The 25,180-nt window shown below is 37.4% G+C and overlaps 1 protein-coding gene and 1 non-coding gene across 2 annotated transcripts; one reads left to right on the top strand and one right to left on the bottom strand.

The window, feature by feature from the left end:
- Positions 1-229: 229 nt before the first annotated feature.
- On the bottom strand, positions 230-336 carry LOC124899775. The gene has a single exon (XR_007057339.1). It is a non-coding gene; the product is annotated as a small nucleolar RNA R71 (small nucleolar RNA).
- A 2,175-nt stretch (positions 337-2,511) lies between these two features.
- On the top strand, positions 2,512-2,988 carry LOC107874445. The gene is made up of 3 exons (XM_047414334.1): positions 2,512-2,732; positions 2,820-2,910; positions 2,965-2,988. Exons 1-3 carry the CDS (start codon positions 2,512-2,514, stop codon positions 2,986-2,988), a joined length of 336 nt encoding a protein of 111 aa, XP_047270290.1.
- The last annotated feature ends 22,192 nt before the right edge of the window (positions 2,989-25,180 follow it).

The following is a 25,180-nucleotide window of genomic DNA, read 5'->3' as shown; positions in this document are numbered from 1 at the left end:
CTTTTCATATGAAGACCCGCAACAGCATACACAAACCTTCCTCGAAATAAGTGATACGTACATTCCTGAAGGGGTGAATGCTAATTATATCAGATTGACATTCTTCTCTTTTTCTATAATGGGGGAAGCAAAGAGGTGGTTACACATTGAACCACCACACTCCATCACTTCATGGGAAGATTGCTCTTGAAAGTTCCTTATTAGATTCTTCCCATCACAGAAGAATGCATGTTTGAGAAGTGAGATCTTAAGTTTTAGACAAAAAGATGGAGAAAATCTCTACCAAGCTTGGGTGAGATTTAAAGGCATGCTAAAAAATTGTCCTTATCACCATCAATCGAATGATGTCTTGGTTCACGCATTTATAGAAGGCCTTGAGTTGAATACAGAGATTCTCTTAGATTCAGCAGCAGGAGACCAAGCATTGGAGAAAACTTATAAAGAATTGTATACACTGTTGAATCAAATCTCACAAGGGAATATTGATTGGCATGCAAACTCAAGGAGCGCTCCCAAAAAGGTTGTAGAGGTATTGGAGGTAGATCAGTTCACTGCATTACAAACATAAATTATATCAAAGCAAAATCATATGACTACTTAGCTGAACAACCTAAATTTGGGTGTGACACAACCAGCATCCACAACAAATGAAGTTCAATTGGTAAATTCGTGGTGTGATGTTTGCGGAAGTGGTGAGCACACAATAGACGTGTGATATGTTAATCCAGGTTCAGTCAACTATATGGGGAATGCAAATTGTTAAGGTCAACAGAATTTTGGAAACACGTATAATCACAATTGGAGGAACCACCCCAATTTCTCATGGGGTGGAAATTAGGCACAAAATGCAAATTAGTACAAGGGACTAGTGCAACCAAATCCACAGCTGACTCAGAATAATCAGGTGACCACTCATACTAGAAATATGGAGGAATTGATTAAGTAGTTTATAGCTTAACAAGCACAGTTTGCGGTAGACAGAAAGACTTAACAGGAACAATTTGCAGCTGACTTGAAGAGTTAACAATTTCTTACAAGAAATTTAGAGTTAAAGTTGGGTCAAATTGTAGGATCATAGAATACAAGGCCATAAGGAGCATTACCTAGCAATACAGAGGCCAATCCAAAGCAGGTGAGTATCGTTACAACAAGGAGTGGGTTGCAAACTAAGGAAAAGGTTCAAGAGCAGGATAATCCCACAGTCACTGATGATAGTTCGAAAGACAATGTAGAGAAGAAAGTTAAGGATAAAGAGAAAAGTGATGAAATTCGTGTGGAAAAGAAGACTCTCCCCTTGCTCTTTCCTCAAAGAGTAAGGAAACATCAAGAGAAAGCAAGTTATAAGAAGTTCTTAGATCTTCTAAAGCAGGTTCAAGTAAACCTTCCTCTTGTGGACATTCTGCAGAGTGTTCCAAAATAGGCAAAATACTTGAAAGATATAGTTGTAAATAAAAACTGATTGATCGAATATGATACAGTTGCACTTACTCAAGACTGCACGTCTAAGATTCAAAATAAATTGTTGACGAAGCTAAAGGATCCAGGTAGTTTTACCTTATAGATTACCATTGGACAGACTATTTGTGCACTTGAATTGTGTAACCTGGGAGCTAGCATAAATCTTATGCCCACATCATGATATCAAAAGAGGGGTCTTGGGAGTCCCAAATCCACTACTATTATTTTGCAGTTAGAGGATAGGTCCCTTGCTAGGCGAGATGGTATCATTGAAGATGTGTTGGTTCAAGTAGGATCCTTAATATTTTCGGTGGATTTTGTAATTCTTGACTTTGAGGTTGATCCTGTTATTCCATTTATTTTGGGAAGACCCTTGTTAGTAATAGGATAGTCACTCATTGATATAGCAGCTGGAAAAATAACGATGTGAGCGCATGATAAGGTAGAAGTTTTTGATGTGTACAAATCAATGAAACTGCTAACCATATATGAGGAGTTGACTTCTATATCAATTATTAATGTTGCTTCAGATTGGTATTTACTGTTAGCTGATGATCTATTAGAGCGAGCTTTGATGGGTCATGATCTGCATGGAGTTGTGGAAGTATTGAAATTGGTCCAGGTTATGAATTTGGCATTGGTTAAGACAAAGAAAGTGTCGTTTGAGCCTTTGAATAGGCCAATTGGTCATCGCCCAAGCCCTCAATTGAAGAAGCTCCTACCTTGGAGCTTAAGGTTCTCCCTCCTCATTTATAATATGTTTTTTTGGTGATCAAGATACTTTGCCTGTTATTTTGTTTGCAAAATTATCAGATGTACAATTAAAGGAAGCTATAACAGTTCTAAAAAGAAGAAGGATAGCGATTGGTTGAAGCTATCTAATATTATAGGAATCAATCCAGCATTTTGCATGCATAACATCTACATGGAAGAGGGTTATAGAACTATAGTGCAGTATCAACGAAGGTTGAATCTTGTGATGAAGGAGGTTGTCAGGAAAGAAATGCTTAGGTGATTGGATAGTGGTATTGTTTACCCAATTTCCGATAGAAAATGGTTAGTCTGGTGCACTGTGTACCAAAGAAGGGAGGATTGACTATAGTGACCAATGATGAAATTGAGTTGATTTCCACATGTACAGTGACCAGTTGGAGGATCTGTATTGATTATCGGATGTTAAATGAAGCAACTCGTCAAGATCACTGTCTAATTCCCTTCATTGACCAAATGCTGGATAGATTAGCGGAGCAAGAGTATTATTGTTTTCTGGATGGGTACTCCGGCTAAAATCAGATAAGCATAGAACCAGAAGACCAGGAGAAGACTACTTTCACTTGTCCATATGGTGCATATACGTTCAGATGCATGCCCTTTGACTTATGCAATGCATCTGCTATATTTCAGAGATGTATGATTACGATATTCTCTGACATAGAGGAAGAATTTTTAGAGGTATTCATGGATGATTTCTCTGTGTATGATAATTTTTTTGAAAAGTGCTTGCAGAATCTTGACAGAGTCCTAGCGTGATGTGAAGAAACAAACTTAGTGTTGAATTAGAAAAAGTGCCACTTTATGGTTAAGGAAGGAATTTTCCTAGGACATAATGTGTGATGCAAAGGACTTGAAGTGGACAAGGCGAAGGTTGGAGTGATTGAAAAGTTACCTCATCCAATCACAATCAAAGGAGTGTGGAGCTTTCTGGGATATACAGGTTTCTATAGATGATTCATTTAAAATTTCTCAAAGATAGCAAGCCCCATATGCAAATTGGTACAGAAAGAAGCCAAGTTTGAGTTTGGGGCTGATTTCCATGAAGCTTTTGAAAAGCTTATGAAGAATTTGACTGAAGCACCTATTCTGATCGCACAAAATTAGGAGTTACCTTTTGAGTTGATGTGTAATGCTAGTGATATTACTGTGGGAGTAATTTTGGGTCAGAGAATAGATAAGTTTTTTTTCTCTATCTACTATGCTAGCAAAGTGTTGAATGATGCTCAAGTTAACTACACGGTTATAGAAAAAGAGATGTTGGCAGTGATGTACGCATTTGACAAGTTTAGATCTTACTTAGTTTGCACTAAGGTCATTGTTCATACTGACCATGCTGCCATTAAGTATCTTGTGAACAAAAAGTATGTGAAGCCATGACTGATTAGGTCGATTTTTCTACTATAAGAATTCGATCTTGAGGTGCGAGATAGAAAGGGAGCTGAAAATCAAGTTGCTAACCACTTGTCACGGCTGGAAAATTGAGACCTTATAGTTGATGACTCTCTTAGTATGAAGAAAGAGTTCCCTGATAAGAAGTTCCTGCCTTTAGATGCAGTTGAGTTCCCATGGTATGTTGATATTGTCAATTTGATAGCTTGTAAGGTATAACCTCCTGATGCTACCATACAATAAAGGAAGAAATTACTCCATGATTTTCATGCCTACGTTTGGGATGAGCCGTATCTCTTAAAGCAGAGTCTAGATGGAGCCATTCGTAGGTGTATCCCAGAGGCTGAATTTTCAAAGGTGCTACAAGATTTCCACTCATCTCCATATGGTGGACTTCATAGGGGTGAGAGGACTGTGAGAAAAGTGCTGCAATAAGGTTTTTTCTGGCCTATATTGTTTAGAGATACAATTTCCTTTGAAAAGAATTGTGATCAATGTCAAAGGTTGGGTACTATATCTAGGAATCATGAGATGCCCCTCAACAATATTTTAGAAGTCGAAGTCTTTGATGTTTGGGGGATCGATTTCATGGGCCTATTCCTACCTTTAAAAGGCAATCTGAACATTCTTGTAGCGGTTGACTATGTCTCTAAATGGGTGGAAGCTATGGTGAGTCCGACTAATGATGCAAGAGTGGTGCTAAAATTTGTGAAGAAGAACATATTTTCCAGATTTTGTACACCAAGACCAATAATTAGTGGTGGAGGTACGCATTTCACTAACACCTGGTTCAAAATCTTTTTGCTGAATATGGAGTTAGGCATAAGGTTTTTACTACATACCATCCCTAAACTAGTGGATAGGCTGAGGTATCAAATAAAGAGATTAAGCAAATACTTTAGAAGACCATGAATGTGAAGAGAAAAGATTGGGTGGAGAAGCTAGATGATGCACTTTGGTCCTAGTGAATAGCTTATAAGATACCTATTGGGACGTCTCCATATTATTTGGTGTATGGTAAAGCGTGCCATCTTCCGGTGGAGTTGGAACACCAAGCATATTGGGTAGTAAAGAAGCTGAATTTTGAGATGACTGCCGCGGGGAGAAAAAGTTATTGCAACTAAATGAGCTTGATGAGTTTAGACTTTATGCCTATGGAAATTCCAAACTATACAAGGAAAATACCAAAAGATGGCATGATAAACAAATTCAAGAAAGAGTATTTGAACCCGGATAACTTGTTTTGTTTTTCAATTCACGGCTTAAGTTGTTTCCAAGAAAATTGTGATGGAAATGGTTTGGACTATTTGAGGTGGTTGTATGACACCACATGGAGCTGTGGAGTTGTGGAATAAAGAGAAGACGGAAAAGTTTTTGTGAATGGACAACGTGTAAAGCATTATTGGGTGGATCATCCAGATAAGCTCAGGAATGTATCACTTTTGATGATGAGTGATGTTGAGATAAGTCATGCCGTGACGTAAAATAAGGTGCTATATGGGAGGCAACCCATCAAATTGTAATGTAATAGGTAGTTTCAGTTTTTAGTTATTAAAGACAAAAAGAAAAATACAAAAAGATAAGTCGTGCCACAACCAAAACTAAGGCGCTGAGTGGGAGGCAACTGAATTTTTTTTCTTATGTTTGTTGTTTTTAGTCGTATGCAGGACTAAGAAACATGGAAGAATGAAGTAAAATGAGAGGTTCGTGGAATCATGAATGGGAATCAGGTAAGTAAATCTCTACTCTAGCAAGAATTTAGGGTGAAAAAAATTCCCCCGCACTAAAATCTTTTAATTAAGGAGTTTTTTGCAAAGAAAAAAGCACTACCATTTCATATTCTTCTTTATTTAAAAGGTAAGTGCTCATTTCTTCTTTTGTTTAATTGATATAGTGCATAAAATGAGTCTCTCAGTGCTTTGATTACAAATTTAGTGCAATTTTTGCTGTGGGAATATGAAGTCGAACGTTTTGAACTATTGTGATTGTTAGTTTGTTTAATCCTTTGTTGTTAGTGCCCTATTACTTTTGAATTTCCATGGTTGATCTTGTGAATGGGTTTGAGTGTAATAATAAATGGATAAATCATCGTGGTTGGAGTAATTTGACTTTGCCCAGAGAGTGAAGCTGTGTTATGTGAAATCATTCTTGTCCAATCACTTGTATTGTGGAATGAAGTTTGCAGGTCAATGTGTTGAGGTAATATTTGCATGATATTGTGTGGACTTTTTACTGTGATGTGGGTGAAGTGAATAACTGAGTACTTTATTGCTTGAAAGAAATCTGTTGTGAATTTGTTGCGTATGGGTTTTCTAATACCCCCAATTCATGTAAGGCTTATTCTAATATGTGCTTTGGGTACCATTTATCTACCTATATAGGAAGTAAGACACACGTGATGAAATATTGAGTTTGTTCATCTACAGTGATGATATGAGAATGTCTTTATGTGTGATAAAAGAGTTGAAAGAAGGATTAATGCTTCTGATGTGAAAATATGGGAGGTTGTGCTTCTGTTTGTTTTTGTTTTCTAATTGCTAACTGAGGGGAAATCTGTATACCCCAGTTCTGTTTTCAATCAAACCACTTGTACTAGCAACTAAGTGTTGGGTGTTTCAACACCAACATATTTAGTAGTTGCTAGCTCAAGATTGTTCATATATTTGACATGGGTACTATATGTTCTGCTTTAACAAGTACAATGTCTAGCCAATAGCAAAAGGGTAAGACCTCAGTAGGACATTCTGAGCTGGCACATAAATGAAGATGACAATTTGGTCAAGTACCACGACCTCCGGCTATTCCACAAGGGAAACATAAGCGATATGGTACTAGATGGATTGTAGAGGCTAGAAATAAATGGTATACAAAGCATGATAAGTCTATATATTGTGCGAACAAATTCATTAATCGAGTCAACCTGTTGAGAGAATTCCCGAGCATATAGAGGCTTTACATATGAAATTCTTGTTTGACCAGCCCACCGAATGCAATGTGAGCCTTGTAAGAGAGTTTTACGTAAATTGGGATCCACAAGACAAGGACTCATAAGTTAAGATAAGGGGCCAAGTGGTTACTTTTAATGCCCATATACTAAATGTCCTCCTTGGGACACTAGAGGTGGATGCTGAGATTTTGAAGTTGCTGAACATTGAACCACCATATACAGATATTCGCTATCTATTGTGTGGAAAAAAATCTACAACTTGGATGAAACGAAGATAGGCATTCGCATTTACCTAGATCTCCCCTTCCGCCCGATGAATAGGGAAGCCCGCATGTGGTCTAAGATTATCTATATTAGTCTCATTCATGGTACATATATGACCGAGGTTTCACGTGATAGGTTCTATCTTATTTATGCCTTAATGTGTGAAGATATTGAGGTAAATGTTGGTGTGGTCTTCTTTTTAGCTATAAAGAAGGCAAGGAGTCATGTGGTATGCAGGTATGGTTTCGGTGGGTTACTGACACAGTTTATTAAGGGAGAGGGTGTAGATAAAGAGGATTTAGATTATAGGCCATCGGTGAATATGCGTCCAGTATATATATCCCTTACTAAGGGGATTGTTGGTTCTCAGGGCCCAATATTAACTATACCTGAGCGTCAGACTTAGATATATGAGATCATAGCCCGTATGTATAGGATGAAGTTGCTACAGTTAGGGATTGGGGATCGCCCAACAAACCAACAGGAGATTCAAGCTGTTGAACTGGAATATTCTCTTGTTTCATATGCAGAAGCACTGCTGTGGATTGGTTCAGAATTTTTAGAGCCATTCAATGATGATGTGCCCACTGATGAGGAGCATCAGTTGCAGAATTTAGACATAAAGTCAAATGAGGATGATGATGATGCTGTGGATCTAGACTTGGGAGCTTAGGCCTATGGCCCAGAATATGATATTGACATGTGAATAGTGAGTCCCTCTCCACATCATGCTATGCTTAGTGTGCAAGCACTGAGACAGTGCTTCCTTTTAAGTGTGGGGTGGTGGAAGTATCAGTTCTTCTACTTCTTTTTGTTTGTTTTGTTTATTTTTGTTGGACAATTTCTTTTATGTTTTCTTTTGATGGATTGTATGTTGACAAGTTTGTATTGCCCTCTTTGGCAAGTTCAAGTGATGTGTTTGCCTTATTTATTTCTCGCCCTTTATGGAAATTTTTTAGTTTACAGTAATTATTTTTATATGTGGCCTATTGGCAAGTCTCTTCAATTGTCTTAGTTAGTTGCCTTCCCCTATGCTTGATGGATAACAACCGTCTTAAAGGGAGTGCATCTTTAGAAGTCAAGAAAGTAGTAAGATCCCGATTGCGACCTTTGAAGAACGTTAGCATTGGGAAAAGTTTTTGTTTTTTAAAAGTGAAATCTCAACAGGTGTCAATTTGATTGGTTTAATGATTGAATTTGATAAAGTAAAAAAATTGGAGACCTTAAGGATCCGACTTGATTCTTAGCATGCACCGAGTGTGTGAGTAATTGTTTATATTCTGCATGTATGGGACTGACTAGAACTTGCCCGGTGTGTTTGGAAAGCGAAATGAAGGGTATTGGAAGTAGGAAGTGATTTAGGCATTTCTTTGTTAACCGAATTTTAAAGACTTTGTTTTCCTACCCTTATGCATATTAATAGTCAGCCCCATTGAGCCTATAGCCTGATTTCTTTGGTAGCCTCATATGTAGCCAAATTTTTTTCTTTGACAAGACCTTAATTTGATCCATATTTCCTAAGCGCTTTAATGCAAATAATGAAATAAGGAGGAATTTGAAGTACAAAGAATGAAAAAAAGGTGAAAGTAAAGCTCTAAGAGAAGTAATTCACCCATTTAATTGTGATGGTTAGGAGTTAGAAAATAATATATGATGACAATTTCAGTTCTTATTACCCGGTTATTGCGTTACAATGAACCTATTTTGGCCCTGGCCTATTAAGGACAATATGCACCTTAAGTAAATCAAATTGCTTAGGTTGAGGGTGGCTACTATAGGGGTGCGTAACGAGAATTGGGATTTGGAGAAAAACTGAAATGTAAAAGAAAATACTTCTGCCAAAGTGATGTTAATGTGCTTTGAAGATCTGGGTGAAATAATGGATGTGTGAAGATAATAAAATGAAAAGTTAAGTTGAAAAGAATGTGATTTTGATTGAAGGTAGTTATGTATAAAAATGTTTAGGGAGATTAGTCACTATTTCCAAAATAGTTCCTACTCGTCCCTTAGCCTGCATTACAGCCATAAAAAGACCTATTTGATCTTACGTTTCAACATCCGACTATTAGTGGACTAATATACTAAGGGAAAGCCTGTGGTTCATCTCCTATTATTTATGAATACTTTGTTGAGAGTGAGTGATTGAATTTGAATATTCCCCTCCTGATTAAGATTGTTAAATTGTGAGTGATTTAGGGAAAACTTTATTGTTGTAAGGGTGCATGCAGATGAAAGTCTGGATTAATTATTGAATTCCTGATTTTGTGGTTAAATTAAGTTTGCCAATAAATTGAATGTCACTATTGGGATAATGAGGTGTTAAATAAAGGTTTATGTGCCCAACGATAGCAATATTCTTAGGTTGTGATTAAAAGGTTTGATGATTATGCTGCTTGAAGTTGTTTGACGATGAACAAGGTTTTAAGTGTGGGGTGGTAATCTTGGGCTTATTTATATGTCAAATCACCGATATTAGCCCATATTTAAACTTGTTTTAGGAGCTGAAACGTGTTATTTTTATTATAAATGAGTCCAAACTTTGTTCCATAGCTAACTAGCGTGATTAGTGATGCAGGCTGAATTTATAATGGAATTGAACAAAAAATGGACTGTATGAATTGAAGGAAGTGAGGATTGATGCTCAGAAGTGACTATATGGGTTCGAGAGGAATTCGTTGACTGAATTTATAGAGCATTCATGGACAGCTGAAGCAAATACGGTGAGTAACTAGCTAGTGAAGATTGTGCCTTAGCTAAAAATGTGATCATGCTTCCAGTAGCCTCTCACAATATTCACGTGTCGCGAGGCCCATAGTTGTAAATAATTCTCGCGCTGCGAGGCTCAACATGGAGTAAGACTTAGCCAAAATTATTGATGAAAATTATAGTAGCTTCTCATGAATTAATCGCGTTGTGACCTTTAGAAACGTGTATAGTGCTCGCGTCGCAAGGCCCAGATGGGTGAAGGGTTTAGTCATAAAATTTAAAGACAATTCCAGTAAGCTCTCATGAATTGCTCATGTCGCGCGCTTAAGAAATGAGTAGTACATCTCGCATCGCGACATTCATTACCACATAGGCAAAATCTTCCCAAGTATAAAAGGAACACGTGAGCACAATAAAATGGACTTTTGGCAAGCATAGTAGCGGTGAAAAAGTAGAAAATGCTCTATTTTAGGGTTCTTAATATTTCTTTTGAACTTCTTTACTTCAAGAATTATTTTGGGTATGATTAATTACTTATTTTGGATGTTGAATTCAAACATGAGTGGCTAAACACCCTTATTATGGGGTTAAGGCCAAGAACATGATTAGTCTTTTATATTTATATTCATAGTTTCTTTTTGGATTATCATCTGGGTTGTTCTTAATTTCTTGAGCTTACTATTTTGATGAGTGTCCACCATTAGAATAAATCTATATTTCTATATGCATTCGGGAAGAGAATCATAGAATAGAATGAAGAAATTAAGCAGCAAGGTTCTTACCCTTTTATAAAATAAGGGGTTTGAATTAGTATCTAGGATAGGGATATACCTAGAAGCCTTGCTTGGTTCAATTACAAGAAGATAACTTTATGAATCTAGAGGAATTGTTGTATCTCTGTGGGAGTTGTAGCTACAATATTTAATAGATAAAAGATTTGAGGTCGGGAGACTAAGATCGTGGCATAAACCTTGTGAATCAACAACCCAATAACCAATTAGACTGTGATAAGAATAGAGAATTGTATGATTGTTCGAAATACATCAACTCTGGAATCATTAGCATTATTGATTACAAGTGTTGCTTGCTTTGCTCTAGTCACCATTTGTTATTTTTTGTTAATAATTTACATTCTTATTCACAAATTTATAATTATCTTGATACTCTATAACACTTAATACCTAATTTTCTAAAACTGAAAGTTGATTAAAATTATAGTTTCTTAGTCCTTGTGGGAATGATATCTGACCGTCTAAGTCTTTATATTACTTGTACGATCACGTGCACTTGTGTGTGCATTTGAGAGGCAGTAGAGAGGCTATGAGGTATTTTGGAATATTTCTCTTTCTTTCTTGTGTGCTTTTTAGATCATGCCATATTGATGATATAAAGCTTATTAAAAATTCTCTATCTTACCCAAGGAAAATATTGATGGAACACGTCCTACTTATAGGGTCCAGACTGGTCTAAGGGTCCAATTCATGATTGCCCTTTTAGAGTTCCACCAGTTTCCTCCAGTCCTTATGATTTCATCAGCTGATATGATAAATATTGAGTTTCATCAATCTATTTATATGTTGGCTTAGTTGGTAGCTTCTCAGGCTGAGCGTGGTGTTTCTATCACTCCATCTTTTGAGGCCACAAGGGTTGGCCAATTTATGAGGTTGAACCCTTCGACCATTACTGTGTTAAGGTTGAGAAAAATGCTTATGGTTTTATGGATAAGATAGAAATGATCTTCCATGTTATGCATGCCACTAATGTAGAGGGCATGGAGTTTGCCGTCTAATAGCTGAAGGATTTAGCGTACCACTGGTACGAGGAATGAGATCAGTCAAGGGGTGAAATGCTAAGTCAACTCTGCGGGAGAATTTTTTGAATGCTTTTCTAAACCTCTTCTTTTCTCAGGAGATAAGAGAGGTAAAAATGGAGGAGTTTGTTAATCTAAAGCAAGGCAAGATGTCCATCAAGGAGTATGTCTTGAAGTTTTTCCAGTTATCTTGGTATGCTCCAAATTTAGTTTCTAGCATGAGGGCTAGAATGAAGATGTTTTCTTCCAAATTATCCTGAGACTTGATATTGGAGAGTAAGGTTGCCTTGTTAAACAAGGATATAGATATCTCCAGGTAGGTTGTGTACATACAACAAGTGGAGAAAGAGAAGAAAAAGCAGGCTGAGATAGAAGAGAGGTAGGGCAAGAAGTTTAGATTTTTTGAGCTAGGTATTGGCCAACAGCAGAATGACAGGAATAGTGGAAAGTGGCCTAAGAAGAAGTGGAGAAATTTTGGACCTTACTTGATGGCTAGCGCCCCAAAGCTGTCTGGTGATAGGAGTTTCCAAGGTGGGGAAAACTATAGGGTACAGGGTGCCTAATCTCAAGTTAGTGGGGCCCAGTCAGCTCCATCATATCCTTTCTGCAAATTTTGTGGTCGATTGCATCAGGGTTACTGTGATGAAGGAAAGGACAAGTGCTTCTGCTGTGGTCATCCAGGGCACATAATTAGAAACTTTCCAGTGGCCAAGGTTGCTTTGGGCTCAAATAAGGTTCTGGTTGCCTCTTCATTATCTCTGGCACCAAAAGACCCATCTGGCTTCACATTGTTCGAAATCATCTCTATTCTCTCACTATCAGATAGGAGGTCAAGGCATCACTTGATGTCTTGAATGGTATGTTGAAAATCTTTTCCCTTGATGTATACTGTTTACTTAATCTAGGGTCCACTCTTTTTTATATGACCGTATTTGTGTCTGTGTATTTTGGTTTTGATCTCGAGTTTATTTCAGACCCTTTTCCTGCTTCTACTTTGTTAGGTGACTTTGTGGCTGCTAGAAAAGTCTATAAGGGTTGTGTGGTATCTATGAGTGGTCGGGAAATATCGATGGATCTAGTTTAATTATACCTGGTTGATTTTGATGTCATATTGAGGATCGATTAATTGCACTCGTGCTATGCATCTCTACTCTATTAGATGCGTAAGGTCATCTCTAAATTCTATAATGAGCTAGTTATTGAGTAGGAGGGTGGTTCCCTAGCTCCTAAGGGAAAGTTCATATCATATCTTAGAGATCGAAGATTAATCTCCAAGGGGTATCTCTATCATCTGGTCTGGGTTAAACATTCTTACTCAGAGGGTCCTTCTTTGCATTTTCTCTCGATGGTGAATAAATTTCCTTAGGTCTTTTCTGATGTCCTTACTGGTGTCCCTCCCGATAGGGATATTGAGTTTAGGATTGATCTTATTCTGGACACTCATCCTATTTCTATTTCCCATATAGAATGGCTCCAGCTGAGTTGAAGGAGCTTAAAGAGTAACTAAAGGATCTTTTAGACAAGGGTTTCATCCATCTTAGTATGTCCTCGTGTGGTGCACTAGTGTTATTCATACGTAAGATGGATGGTTCCCTTCAAATATATATTGATTACCAATAGTTAAATAAGGTGAATGTAAAGAATAAGTACCCTCTTCCAAGGATAGATGATTTGTTTGATTAACTTCAGGGTGCTAAATTTTTTTCCAAGATTGATCTTTGATTCGACTATTATTAGTTAAAGATTAGGGAGGTGAATGTACCTAAGAGTTCCTTTTGTACTTAGTATGGGCATTTTGAGTTTTTTTTATGTCTTTTGGGTTGACCAGTACCCCAATGATATCCATGGATTTAACAAAAAGGGTCTTCCAGCAATTTTTGATCTATTTGTCATTATTTTCATAGACGATATTCTGGTGTACTCTAAGTATGAGGTGGATAATGTTGATTGTGTTGCAGTTACTAAAAGATCAGCAGTTGTATGCCAAATTTTTAGAATGGGAATTCTAGTTGAATACTATCACTTTTTGCGGTCATGTCATTTCTAATGAAGAGATCATAATGGATCTGGAGAAAGCGCAGTGGTTAAAAAATGGCCTAGACCCACGACTCTAACCAATATTCAAAGCTTCTTGGGTTTAGCTAGTTACTATAGGAGGTTTGTGGAGATTTTTTTGACTATAGGTGGCCTGTTGACTAAGTTGACGTAGAAGAAGGTAAAGTTCTTATAGTCTGATACTTGTGAGGGTAGTTTTGAAAAGCTAAAGGATAAGCTAACTTCAGCTCTGGTTTTGACTTTACCTTACGACACTAATGTGTTTATGGTCTATTGTGATGTGTCCCGTGTGGGGTTTGGTTGTGTTCTAATATAACACATTAGGGTGATAGCTTAATCCTCTCGATAGTTGAAGGTGCATGAGAAAAATTATCCAACTCATGACTTAGAATTATTGGCTGTATTGTTCGCATTGAAAATCTTGCATCATTATTTGTATGGGGTTCATGTGGATATCTTTTCTGATTATAAGAGCCTACAGTATGTATTTACTCAGAAAGAGCATAACCTTAGGTAAAAGAGATGGCTTGAGCTGCTCAAGGATTATGATATGAGTCCTCACTACCACCCAGGTAAAGCTGATGTGGTTGATGATGCTCTTAGAAGGTTATCCATTAAGAGTCTAGATCATGTGGACAAGGAAAAATAGGAGTTGGTGAAGGATATTCACCATTTGGCTAACCTTGGAGTTTGCCTCTTTGATTTCGAGGATGGTGGCACAGTCATCTCTTGGTGTTAAAATCAAGAAAAAACAAGTGTTAGGTCCTGTCTTGATGAGGATCATGGGTGATGTAGGTGGACAGAAGCTGATAGACTTTGAGATCATTGGTAATGGTACCTTGTAGTACAAGGGAGATTATGTGTTCTTGATGTAGATAGTTTGCGAGAGAGGATCTTGATCGAGGAACATGAGTCGCTCTATGTTATTTATCTTGATTCAATAAAAATGTGTCGTGACCTTAAGAAAATATATTAGTAGAACAATATGAAGAGGGATGTGGCTAGTTTTGTGGCCAAGTATTTGGTGTGCTAACAAGTGAAATCTAAGCACATGAGGCCAGAAGATTGTATCAAGAAATTGAGTTTTCTCTTTGGAATAGAGAAGTGATCAACATGCATTTCATTAACGATCTTCCTTATTCTCGAAATCAATTTGATTCAATTTGTGTCATCATGGATAGGATGACAAAGTTGGCTCACTTCTTTTTGATGAGGACTAATTTCTTGGTTGAGAATTATGCAAGGTTGTACCTGCAAGAGATTGTATGTTTCATAGGGTAGCTGTTTCTATCATCTCTAATTGTGGTATGCAGTTTTCATCTCACTTTTGGCGGTCTTTTAAGAAAGGTTTAGGGGCCAAGGTGGGTCTTAGTACTGCTTTTCACCCGCAATCAGATTGGAATGCAGAAAGAACTATTCAGACGTTGGAGGATATGCTTTGAGCTTGCGTGATTGACTATGGTGGTAGGTGGGTTGAGCATTTACCTCTTATGGAGTTTGCCTATAACAACAGTTACCACTCTAGCATTGGGATGGCTCCGTTTGAAGCCTTGTATGGTAGGAGGTGTAGGTCTCCTATTAGGTGGTTCGAGGTTGGTGAGGCAAAAATATTTGGCTTGGCCTTCGTTCACCATGCTATGGAAAGGTGAAGGTGATTCGGGATAGGCTTAAGGTTGCCCAAAGTTGAAGAACCTCCTATGCGGATGTGAGGCATAGGAAGTTAGAGTTTGAGATTGGGGATTGGGTGTTCTTGAAAGTATCTCCCATAAAGGGAGTGATGCGATTTAGAAAAGAGGGGAACTCAGTCCCCGATATGTTGGTTTATATTTGGTTTTAAGGAGAGTTGTCAATGTTGTGTATGAGTTGGATTTGTTTTCTAGTTTGAGCTCCATTCAACCGGTATTCTATGTTTCTATGTTAAGAAAGTGTATGGGTGATCCATCTCAAATTGTACCTATCAAGGATATTGGTATTTCAGATTCCTTACCTAATAAGGAGATGCCGATTGAAATCTTGGATCGATAGGTTCGTCGGTTGCAGACCAAGGGTGTGGCCTCGGTAAAGTTTCTATAGAGGAACCACAAGGTGGAAGAGGCTACATGGGAAACTGAAGAGGACATGAATTCCAAGTATCCATTCTTATTCCCATTTCAAAAATTCATTCTTGAAGTATGTATTGCTCTTAACATCTTTGTTAGAGGTAGATTAAAGATTTCATTGTCATCGTTGTTTTCTAATTTAGTTTAAGGTAAGAGTAGAGGCATGTGGGGTCCAAATCATGCATATACTACCCTTTCCCATCATTTGAGGACGAATAATCCAAGTAGGGTAGAATTGAAACACTCTGGGTTTTGTCCCTTGGAAATTTCTTAAGCTTTAAGATCATTGTCCTTGTAATGACTCAACATATAGGCATATGGTGTGGGTATGACTCAAGTGAACTATGTCATAAGGTGTCTAGTGAATGATGGCTGGTTTTTTGTTGTGGTTATGACTTGGTGGTGATGGGTCATTTGGTTTGGTGATGAGTCATTAGAATGATCCTTCAGTTAATCAGGAACTTAGTGACTTGACTTGGCTCTGAGTACGAGTAGCTCACTGAGAGCCGTGAGGATAGGTTATGAGTTATGGTGAGAAGTCATATGTTATCTAGTGTCAATCCCTTTGGATTCTTTCTTGGGTATGACTAGACTATGGTGGATAGTGTGTGGGTGTCTGACTCACTGGATTGGTGACGACTCCATGGTATGAGTCGTAAGTTGTAGTCATAAGTCATGGGGTCAACTCACACCCACTTGCAGTGTTTTTATAGTTTTAAGTTGGGGGAATTTTGGACATTTCCCCTTTTTAAATCCTTTGGATATCATAACCCAAAACACCTTTTGGGACTTTATTAACCTACCATTCTCAATCAAACACTCTTAAAATCTCTCTCAAACTCTTTGTTCAAGCAAAAGGCTAGGGTTTCTTCAAGACAATCAGTTAGGGGCTTTCAAGAGTGATTCTCTCTGTCTTCCTTGGTATCTAAGGCATGTTACTATTCCCTTATTGTTAATTCAATAAAAAACATGTCTATTAATGTTTGGGTTCATGGAATTGTTATGGTTTTTACATAATGGTTGGGTTATTTTAGGTCTTCATGGTTGAACAACATTTCTCATGTTTTAATTATGTTTTCCTCATGTATTTAATATGATTTTAAACATTATGGGATGCATGGTAATGGTAAATAGATTTCGGTGTATTATGGATTCCCCAAACTACTTGGTTATGGTTTTGAAACTTATGTGCCCTCAACCTGTTTGTTATAATGCCAATGAGAATGATATTGTCACATGTTTTGACTATTATTGAAACCTTTGCACTACATAACATGGTAATGGAACCTAAATTGATCTGGTTTGTTTTATATGGTTTGGAAAGGCCTTGGTGGCCATGGATTTGGTTTAATTAGAAATGATGGAGTCTAACTATGGTTTAATGGTTTTATATGGCATGGTTGGATTAGACTTGCAAGCTCTATTTTTTTTTATGATGATACAACGGTTAATGCCTACTTAAAAAACTCCTTAGTAAATGGTTGGAATGTGTAATTGATTTAATATGGGCTTTGAGGGGGTTGTGCTAGCCAAGCTGTGGAAGATAGAGGTCATGGAGGGACTAAAACTGGAAACTCATGTTTTCCGATGTGAGGTTTGGTCTTGGTGACCGTGTGCATTATGTCACACTTATATTTTTGTAGATGTACTAGTCATTTTAGATTGTTATCTAGATTGTGCGGCTGACTGAAGTGGTGAGCTTCTACACTCCGGAAGGCTCCATTCATGTTTTAGACTTTTTTTATTTTTGTTATCTCTTGGATTATTATTTTGGATATGGTTGGGGGCATGTCCCAATCAGATATTATTTTGATTCAGGTAAGAGGCTTTGTCAGACTACTATGGGTATAGGTGGAGTCGGTATTGGTGTCAGCCATGGTATTGTAATTGGGATTGGGGTTTCCGTTGGTTGGGTATTTTGTTGTGATTGATTTGTTATGGTTTTAGACTTCCTTACTGTTTTTAAATTGCTATTGATTTATCTTGTTATATGTTTAAAATTCATCTAACATAGGGTGCAGGGCGGTTATGGTTAGGGATTGGGGTGGTCTCTGGTCCCTGTTGAACTTGACATGCCTGACACAACTAGGACCTAGTTAGGGTCATGCCATTAGGTGAATCTTATCACTGCTTTCCACCCTCAAACGGATGGTAAAGCTGAGCGTACTATATAGAATTTAGAAGATAACTAAGGGCTTGTGTGATTGGCTTTTAATGTAGTTGCATGTATCATTTGTTGCTAATTGAGTTTGCCTATAGTAATAGTTATCATTCCAGTATTTAAATGGTTCCATTTGAGGCCCTTTATGGTAGAAGGTGTAGGTCTCTAATTGCATGGTATAAGGTGGGTTAGACAAGGTTGTTTGAGCTTGATCTTGTGCATTAAGAGAAGGATAAGGTTATTCGAGAAAGACTTAGGACAACTCAAAATCCAAAAGTCTTATGAGGATGTGAGATGAAGAGAGATAGAATTCGAGTTTGGCTATTGGGTGTTCCTGAAAGTCTCTCCTAAGAAGGAATTTATAAGGTTTGGGAAAAAAAGGAAGCTCAATCCTCGCTATATTGGTCCATATAAGATTCAAAAAAGAGTTATGATATTTCTTACGAATAGGACTTACCAGTGAGCTTAGTATCATTTCATCTTATGTTTCATGTGTCTATGCTCAAGAAATGTGTAGGTGACCCTTCCTTGGTGGTGCCTATAAAAGATATTAGGGTGAAGGATTCTCTATCTTATGAAGAAATTCCTATAGAAATTCTTGACAGACTAGTTTGGAAGTTGAGTATTGTAATATTCGTACTTTTCCTAGCTTAAAATTTTCCCTATGAATGTTAGAAGCTTTCTTTGAAAGATGAATCCACTTTTATATATGTGGTATTTTCAAGATTTTCACTTTTTGTCATGTGGGGAATCAAATAAACTTTCCATCGATACCAACTTCGCCCAAATCCAACACACGGGTGAAGAGTTAAAGCCTTTTTAGTGAGGCAGTGTATCACGTGAGCCTTTAGCGCATCGCGGAGATAGCTCTAATGGCAATTGTCAATTTCCAGTGTTGCTCTGTGATAGTGGAGCGTCGTGCCAAACTTCCAGGTTGCAGACAAGGTGGCAACATGATAGCTCCGTGTCGCGCCACCATGTAATTTCCCATTTGTCACTTTCCAGTGACTTGGAGTGATAGTGGCGTGTTGTGCCAAGGATGAAAATTGGGAAATTTTCTCAGAAATTAAAGATGCGTCCAGGGTTAAAAGGGTCAAGTTCCCACCCCAATATATACCCAATAATATGTGATTCAACCATATTTTATCAAAAATATAGGGTTTCTCTCAAGTTTCTCTCAAGAACAAGTTAGGGTTTTCAATTGGGAATTCAAATCCAAGACTCAAATTCAAGAATCTCTCCATCAATCTTCATAGAATCAAGAACTAAGGTATGCATACTGTTCATTCATGAACTTCTTTCGTCCATGAAATCCAAGAATCCCTTTTCCCAACTTCAAGTTATGGATTTTCTTTATGAACTTCATGTTGGGCTGTTCTTGTTCATTTGATAAATTAGAAATTGAATTCTACTCCATGTTGGGTGATAATTTCTATGTGGGTTTAATTATTATAGATATAGATTCATGCAAACCTATGACTAAACCCTTGAGTGATGAAATTAGAATTGAACCATGATGTTTAATTGTTGTACAATGATGATTACATGTACTATGCCTATAATATGTTTGATTAAATGCCTAGATGAAGGAAAAGTGCCTAACTAGCATGATATCATGAAATTCCCATTTATGTACAAGTTTATGCATATCACATGTTTGATGAAATACTTCAATATATGAATTATGAATTATGTTGTTGGTCATGTGTTCATATAAGTCATGCTATGTTAGTTTCTTTCCATCGGGTCCGGGGGTACTTGTACCCGAAATCTTAGTTGTGTGCCTAGAGCTAATGTCATGTTTTCACGATACTCTCAGTCAAGCCATGATCTACAGAACTCAGTCAGTCATGTGACTCAGGAAAACCCAGAAATCTCAGTAATCTCATTAGTTCAGTAATCTCAGTAATCTCGGTAGCTCAGTAATCTCAGTAACTTCAGTATTCCCAGTCAATTTCAGTAACTTCAGTACTCTCAGTCAGTCCTCAGAACCCAGTACATTCCGTCAGTCAACGGATCTTAGTAAACTCAATTTAACTCTGCTTAATAATAACATTAGTATTAAGTCAGTTAATTTAATCAGCTCAGTTCAATTAATAAGTTCAGTGTCTTTTAGATGGGAGTAGGATTCAGCACCGAGAGAGCCTAGGGATGGGGACTCACCCGCTAGATAGGGATGAGATCCTTAGAAGCAATCCCTAAGTTTCAGAACTATGTAGCCAGTGTAGGTTGAGATGCACCCTACGCATTTAGGGAAACGTATTTATGCATCTCATTTGGGTAGAAGGGGTTGACGGAAGAGCTCCCTGTCAGCAAAGGTATACTCACAACAGGTCTTTACCCATGACACGGTATTGACTCCCTTCTAGCTGGGGTTATAGGTTGGACCCCAACAGTTCAGTCCCAGGGCATGTCGGTTAGATGATTACATCCCACAGTCTCAGTTTAAGTCTCAGTCTTAGTATCAATTTCAGTAAAAGAACTTAGATAGTTCTTTAGATTTCATAACTATCAAATATAATTAATTCAGATACAGTACAGAACTCAGCTAGTTCCATCAAATTCAGGACTGTTAGATATAGTCACTCTTGTTATTAGTTATATCAGTTATCAAAACTTATGTTATCAGTATTCAGCTTTAGGACTATCAGATACAGTCAACCAGACTAGTTCTTCATAAATAGAACTGTCAGAAATAGTTATTCATGTATTAGTAACATAGCATCAGTCCCTCAGTATTCAGTAATACAGTATCAGTCTTTCTCACTTGTTAGTGACTTAGATGTCAATATCAGTAGACTCAGTTATTCAGTACCCCAGTATTAGTAAACTCAGATATCAGTAAATCTATGTTATCAGTAAACTCAGTAGTCAGAACACAGTATTCAGTCCTATGATGATTTCAGTTAAAGTTACACAGTCATGCATATATTCTTATATTCATGTTTGTCAGTCAGTTAGTATTGTTCATACATATGAACCATTTGCATTAAGCCTACCTCACTTGAATACCAGTACATTCAAAGTACTGACACATTTGCGCTATGGTATCTTATACCATAGGTTTAGAAGCACATCCTCCAGAGCATCAGTAGTATTTTAGATTCTAGCAGCAGTAGATTTGCAGTGAGTCCTCATCTTTTAAGTATGATATGATTACTTTATTATCATTTATTATTTTAGTTCAGTATCAGTAGATGGATTTAGTTGGAGACATGTTCCTTCAACTCCTTATTTAGTTCAGTTTAGAGGCTTTCAAACTATAGCATGCCAGACAGTTACTTCAGATTTGTTATGGTATTTTTTGTATCATTTTTAGAAATTGTTCTTTCAGATGTTTATTTAGTTTTGAACCATATGGTATTACAACTTTTAAGTATTCCGCATAATTTTAGTATATTATTTAGTACTCAGTTACAGATATCAGTCATGGGTTACCTTGTGGTCCTTCGGGGTCATCGGCATCGTATAGCATTCTGGGTACCAGATTTAGGGCGTTACAAACTTTGTATCAGAGCCTAAGTTTAATAGTGTCCTAGGAAATATGAAAAGCCGCATCTAGTAGAGTCTTGTACATGCATGTATTGTGCACCACACTTATGTGCAGGAGGCAATAAGATATTTTAGGAATAGTTTCCCTTCTTTTAGTATTCATGTCGTGCCAGTGAGCATAGGCTCAAAGTTAAAATCTCAATCTAATCCATTTCTTCCCTTCATTTACAGATCATGCCTCCCAAAAGGGCTAGCAAAGGGGTAAATGGAAATCAGTAAGCATCTCAGCCCCTTCATCCAGATCATCTAGATGAGCATGTCTCATGTAAAATTCAGGGATGTATTCAGTACTGTAGCCAGTTCAGTCGTAGCCCAGAATGAATGGCCAGCTACTGTTTCAGCTAACCCAGTGGTAAATTCTGCTGCAGTCAGGATTTGGGACTTCACCTGAATGAATCCTCCTCTATTTACCAATTCTAAGTCCGAAGAAGATCCACAATAGTTCCTCGATCTGGTTCAGAAAGTCACAGATATCATAGGAGTGACTTCCAGTGAGAGAGAAAAGTTAGCCATCTATCATCTACAAGATGTAGCCCATACGTGGTATAAACAGTAGAAGGTAGATAGGTGTACAGATACAGAGCCTATAGAGTGAGAAAAGTTTGCTACAACTTTCTTAGATAGTTTTTTTTTACCATAGAGCAGAAGGAGGCTAAAGTGTTAGAGTTCATTAATGTCAGACAAGGTACGATGAGCATAAAAGAATACTCTCTCAAATTCATTTAGTTAACCAGGTACGCTTCCCATGTAGTAGCAAATAATAGATCTAGAATGAGTAAATTTGTATCAGGGGTATCAGGTAGAGTGGTTAAGGAGTGTAGGAATGCGATGTTGATTGGGGATATGGACATATCTAGGCTTATGATATATGCCAAGCAGATGGAGGAGTAAAAGCTTAAGAAGAAGGAGAAAGAAAATAAGAGAGCCAGAACAGGTAGTTATAGTTTTGCACAGCATGGGTCACAGAGTAGTAACCATTCTTTATTCTATTAGAAATATTCAACCCCATTTCAATCTTCAGCTATAGCCTCAGTACTAAAGTTCAGAAATAACTGTAAAAATAGGGCATCAGGCTTCAAGGTTCAGAATATTGAGAGCAGGATTCTTACTCATCTATTTTGCGTAGAGCGTGGAAAGCATCATAAGGGTGTGTATAGAGCTAGCAGTGGTGTGTGTTTTGGATGTGGTAAGCCAGGACACAGGCTGCAGAAATGTAGAGTAAGGGCTCAGAAGGGAAAAGTTTTACACCAGCAGGGCGTCACTTCTAGTACCACTAGTGGTCAGCGTCAGAATAGGTTTTATGCTCTTCAAACTCACTATGATCATGGTAATTCCCCCAGCATAGAGTCGGGTACATTATAGGTCCTCCATACTCATGATGTGCATTGTTAGATCTCTTGATCTTATTTTAGCTTAAGATTTTCAACATGAGTTATTCAGTTATGAATCAGTTCGTTGATGCCCTGTTAAGATTTTCAACATGAGTTATTCAGTTATGAATCAGTTCGTTGATGCCCTGTTCATCACCCTAGTACCTCAGTAAGGTAATCGTTCTTACAGGGACATAGTGTCCCAAGGGGGAGATACCCTATTATTCCTCAATGCTCTCATGTCTTATAGAGGCTCAGTTTCATTGCCCTCGAGTTCAGATCTCAGTCGTGAGCCATGTATAGAGAGGCTCAATTTAGTTCACAAAATTCAGTTTATGTATCATGTTTCAATCCCAGTCATGTCCTCAAGTTCTCGTTCATGCATACTTCTAGCATAACCATGGGGTCATCAGTACCTTTTAGTAATGTAACATTTTTTTTAAACTTACTCAGTTCCATGTTCAAACTACCGTTACAAACTTGGTATTCAGTTCATGCTCAGATCCCCATTAAAAACTTAGTGTTAAGTACTCTTGCATATTCAGCCGTGCATTCATATATCAGGTCAGTCATGTAATTTTGCATCAGACATGCATTATCGCTATGATAAATTTAGTTCATCAAAACATTCAGTCATGTATTCATGAGTCAATTATCCATGCATCAGATATGAATGAATTTAGCTTATTAGTCATGCATCGAACATGCATGTTCAGTATGTTATATTCAACTCTTTAGTTATGTCAATCATGAGATCATGTTTAAGTTATTCATGTTCAGTATGTACATTAGTTTATGTTCCTCCCCTCACTCTTAGTCTCATTCGAGGACGAATGTTCTCAAGGGAGAGATATTGTAATACCCGTACTTTTCCTAGCATAAATTTTTTCCCCAAGAATATTAGAAGCTTTCTTTGAAAGATGAATCCACTTTTATAAATATGGTATATTAAATATTTTCACTTTTTATTATGTGGTAAATTGAATAAGCTTTCCATCGATACCAACTTCGCCCAAATCCAACACCCTGGTGAAGAGTTAGAGCCTTTTTAATGACACAGTGTATCACCTGAGTCTTCAGTGCACTGCGGAGATAGCTCTAATGGAAATTGTCAATTTATAGTGTTGCTCTATGATAGTGGTGTGTCATGCCAAACTTTCAGGTGCAGAAAAGGTGGCAACGCGATAGCTCCGTGTCGTGCCACCATGTAATTTCCCATTTCTCACTTTCCAGTGACTTGGCGCGATAGTGGCGCGTCACGCCAAGGATGAAAATTGAAAAAATTTCTCAGAAATCAAAGACGCATCCAGGGTTAAAAGGGTCAAGTTCCCACCCCTATATATACCCAATAACACATGATTCAGCCATATTTTATCCAAAATATAGGGTTTCTCTCAAGTTTCTCTCAAGAACAAGTTAGGGTTTCAATTGGGAATTCAAATCCAAGACTCAAATTCAAGAATCTCTCTATCAATCTTCATAGAATCAAGAACTAAGGTATGCATAGTGTTCATTCATGGAATCCTTTCGTCCATGAAGTCCAAGAATCCCCTTTTCCAACTTCAAGTTATGAATTTTCTTTATTAACTTTATGTTGGGTTGTTCTTGTTCGTGTTGATAAATAAGAAATTGAATTCTACTCCATGTTGGGTGATAATTTCTATGTGGGTTTAATTATTATAGATATAGATTCATGCAAACCTATGACTAAACCCTTGAATAATGAAATTAGAATTGAACCATGATATTTAATTATTGTACAATGATGATTACATGTACTATGCCTACAATATATTTGATTAAATGCCTAGATGAAGGAAAAGTGCCTAACTAGCATGATATCATGAAATTCCCTTTTATGTACAAGTTTATACATATCACATGTTTGATGAAATACTTTAATATATGAATTATGAATTGTGTTGTTGGTCATGTGTTCATGTAAGTCATGCTATGTTAGTTTCTTTCCATCGAGTCCTGGGGGTACTTGTACCCTAAACATTAGCTGTGTGCCTAGATCTAATGTCATGTTTTCATGATACTCTCAGTCAACCCATGATCTATAGAACTAAGTCAGTCATATGACTCAGGAAAACCCAGAAATCTCAGTAACAGTAATCTCACTAGTTCAGAAATCTCAGTAATCTCGGTAGCTCAATAATCTCAGTAACTTCAGTATTCCCAGTCAATCTCAGTAACTTCAGTACTCTTAGTCAGTCCTCAAAACTCAGTACATTCCATCAGTCAACAGATCTTAGTAAACTCAATTTAACTCTACTAAACAATACCATTAGTATCAACTCAGTTCAGTTAATCAGATCAGTTCAATTAATCAGTTCAGTTTATTTTAGATGGGAGTAAGATTCAGTACCGAGCGAGCCTAGGGATGGGGACTCACCAGCTAGATAGGATTGAGATCCCCAGAAGCAATCCCTAAGTTCCAGAACTACGTAGCCAGCGTAGGTTAAGATACACCCTACACGTTTAGGGATATATATTTATACATCTCATTTGGATTACCTAGTAGGAGGGGTTGATAGAATAGCTCCCTATCAGTGAGGGTATACTCACAGCAGGTCTTTACCCGTGGCACGA

Source organism: Capsicum annuum, chromosome 6 (assembly GCF_002878395.1).
Source record: "Capsicum annuum cultivar UCD-10X-F1 chromosome 6, UCD10Xv1.1, whole genome shotgun sequence".
NCBI lineage: Eukaryota > Viridiplantae > Streptophyta > Magnoliopsida > Solanales > Solanaceae > Capsicum > Capsicum annuum.
The sequence above is the reverse complement of the archived record's forward strand: the minus strand, read 5'-3'. Positions and strand labels throughout refer to the sequence as shown.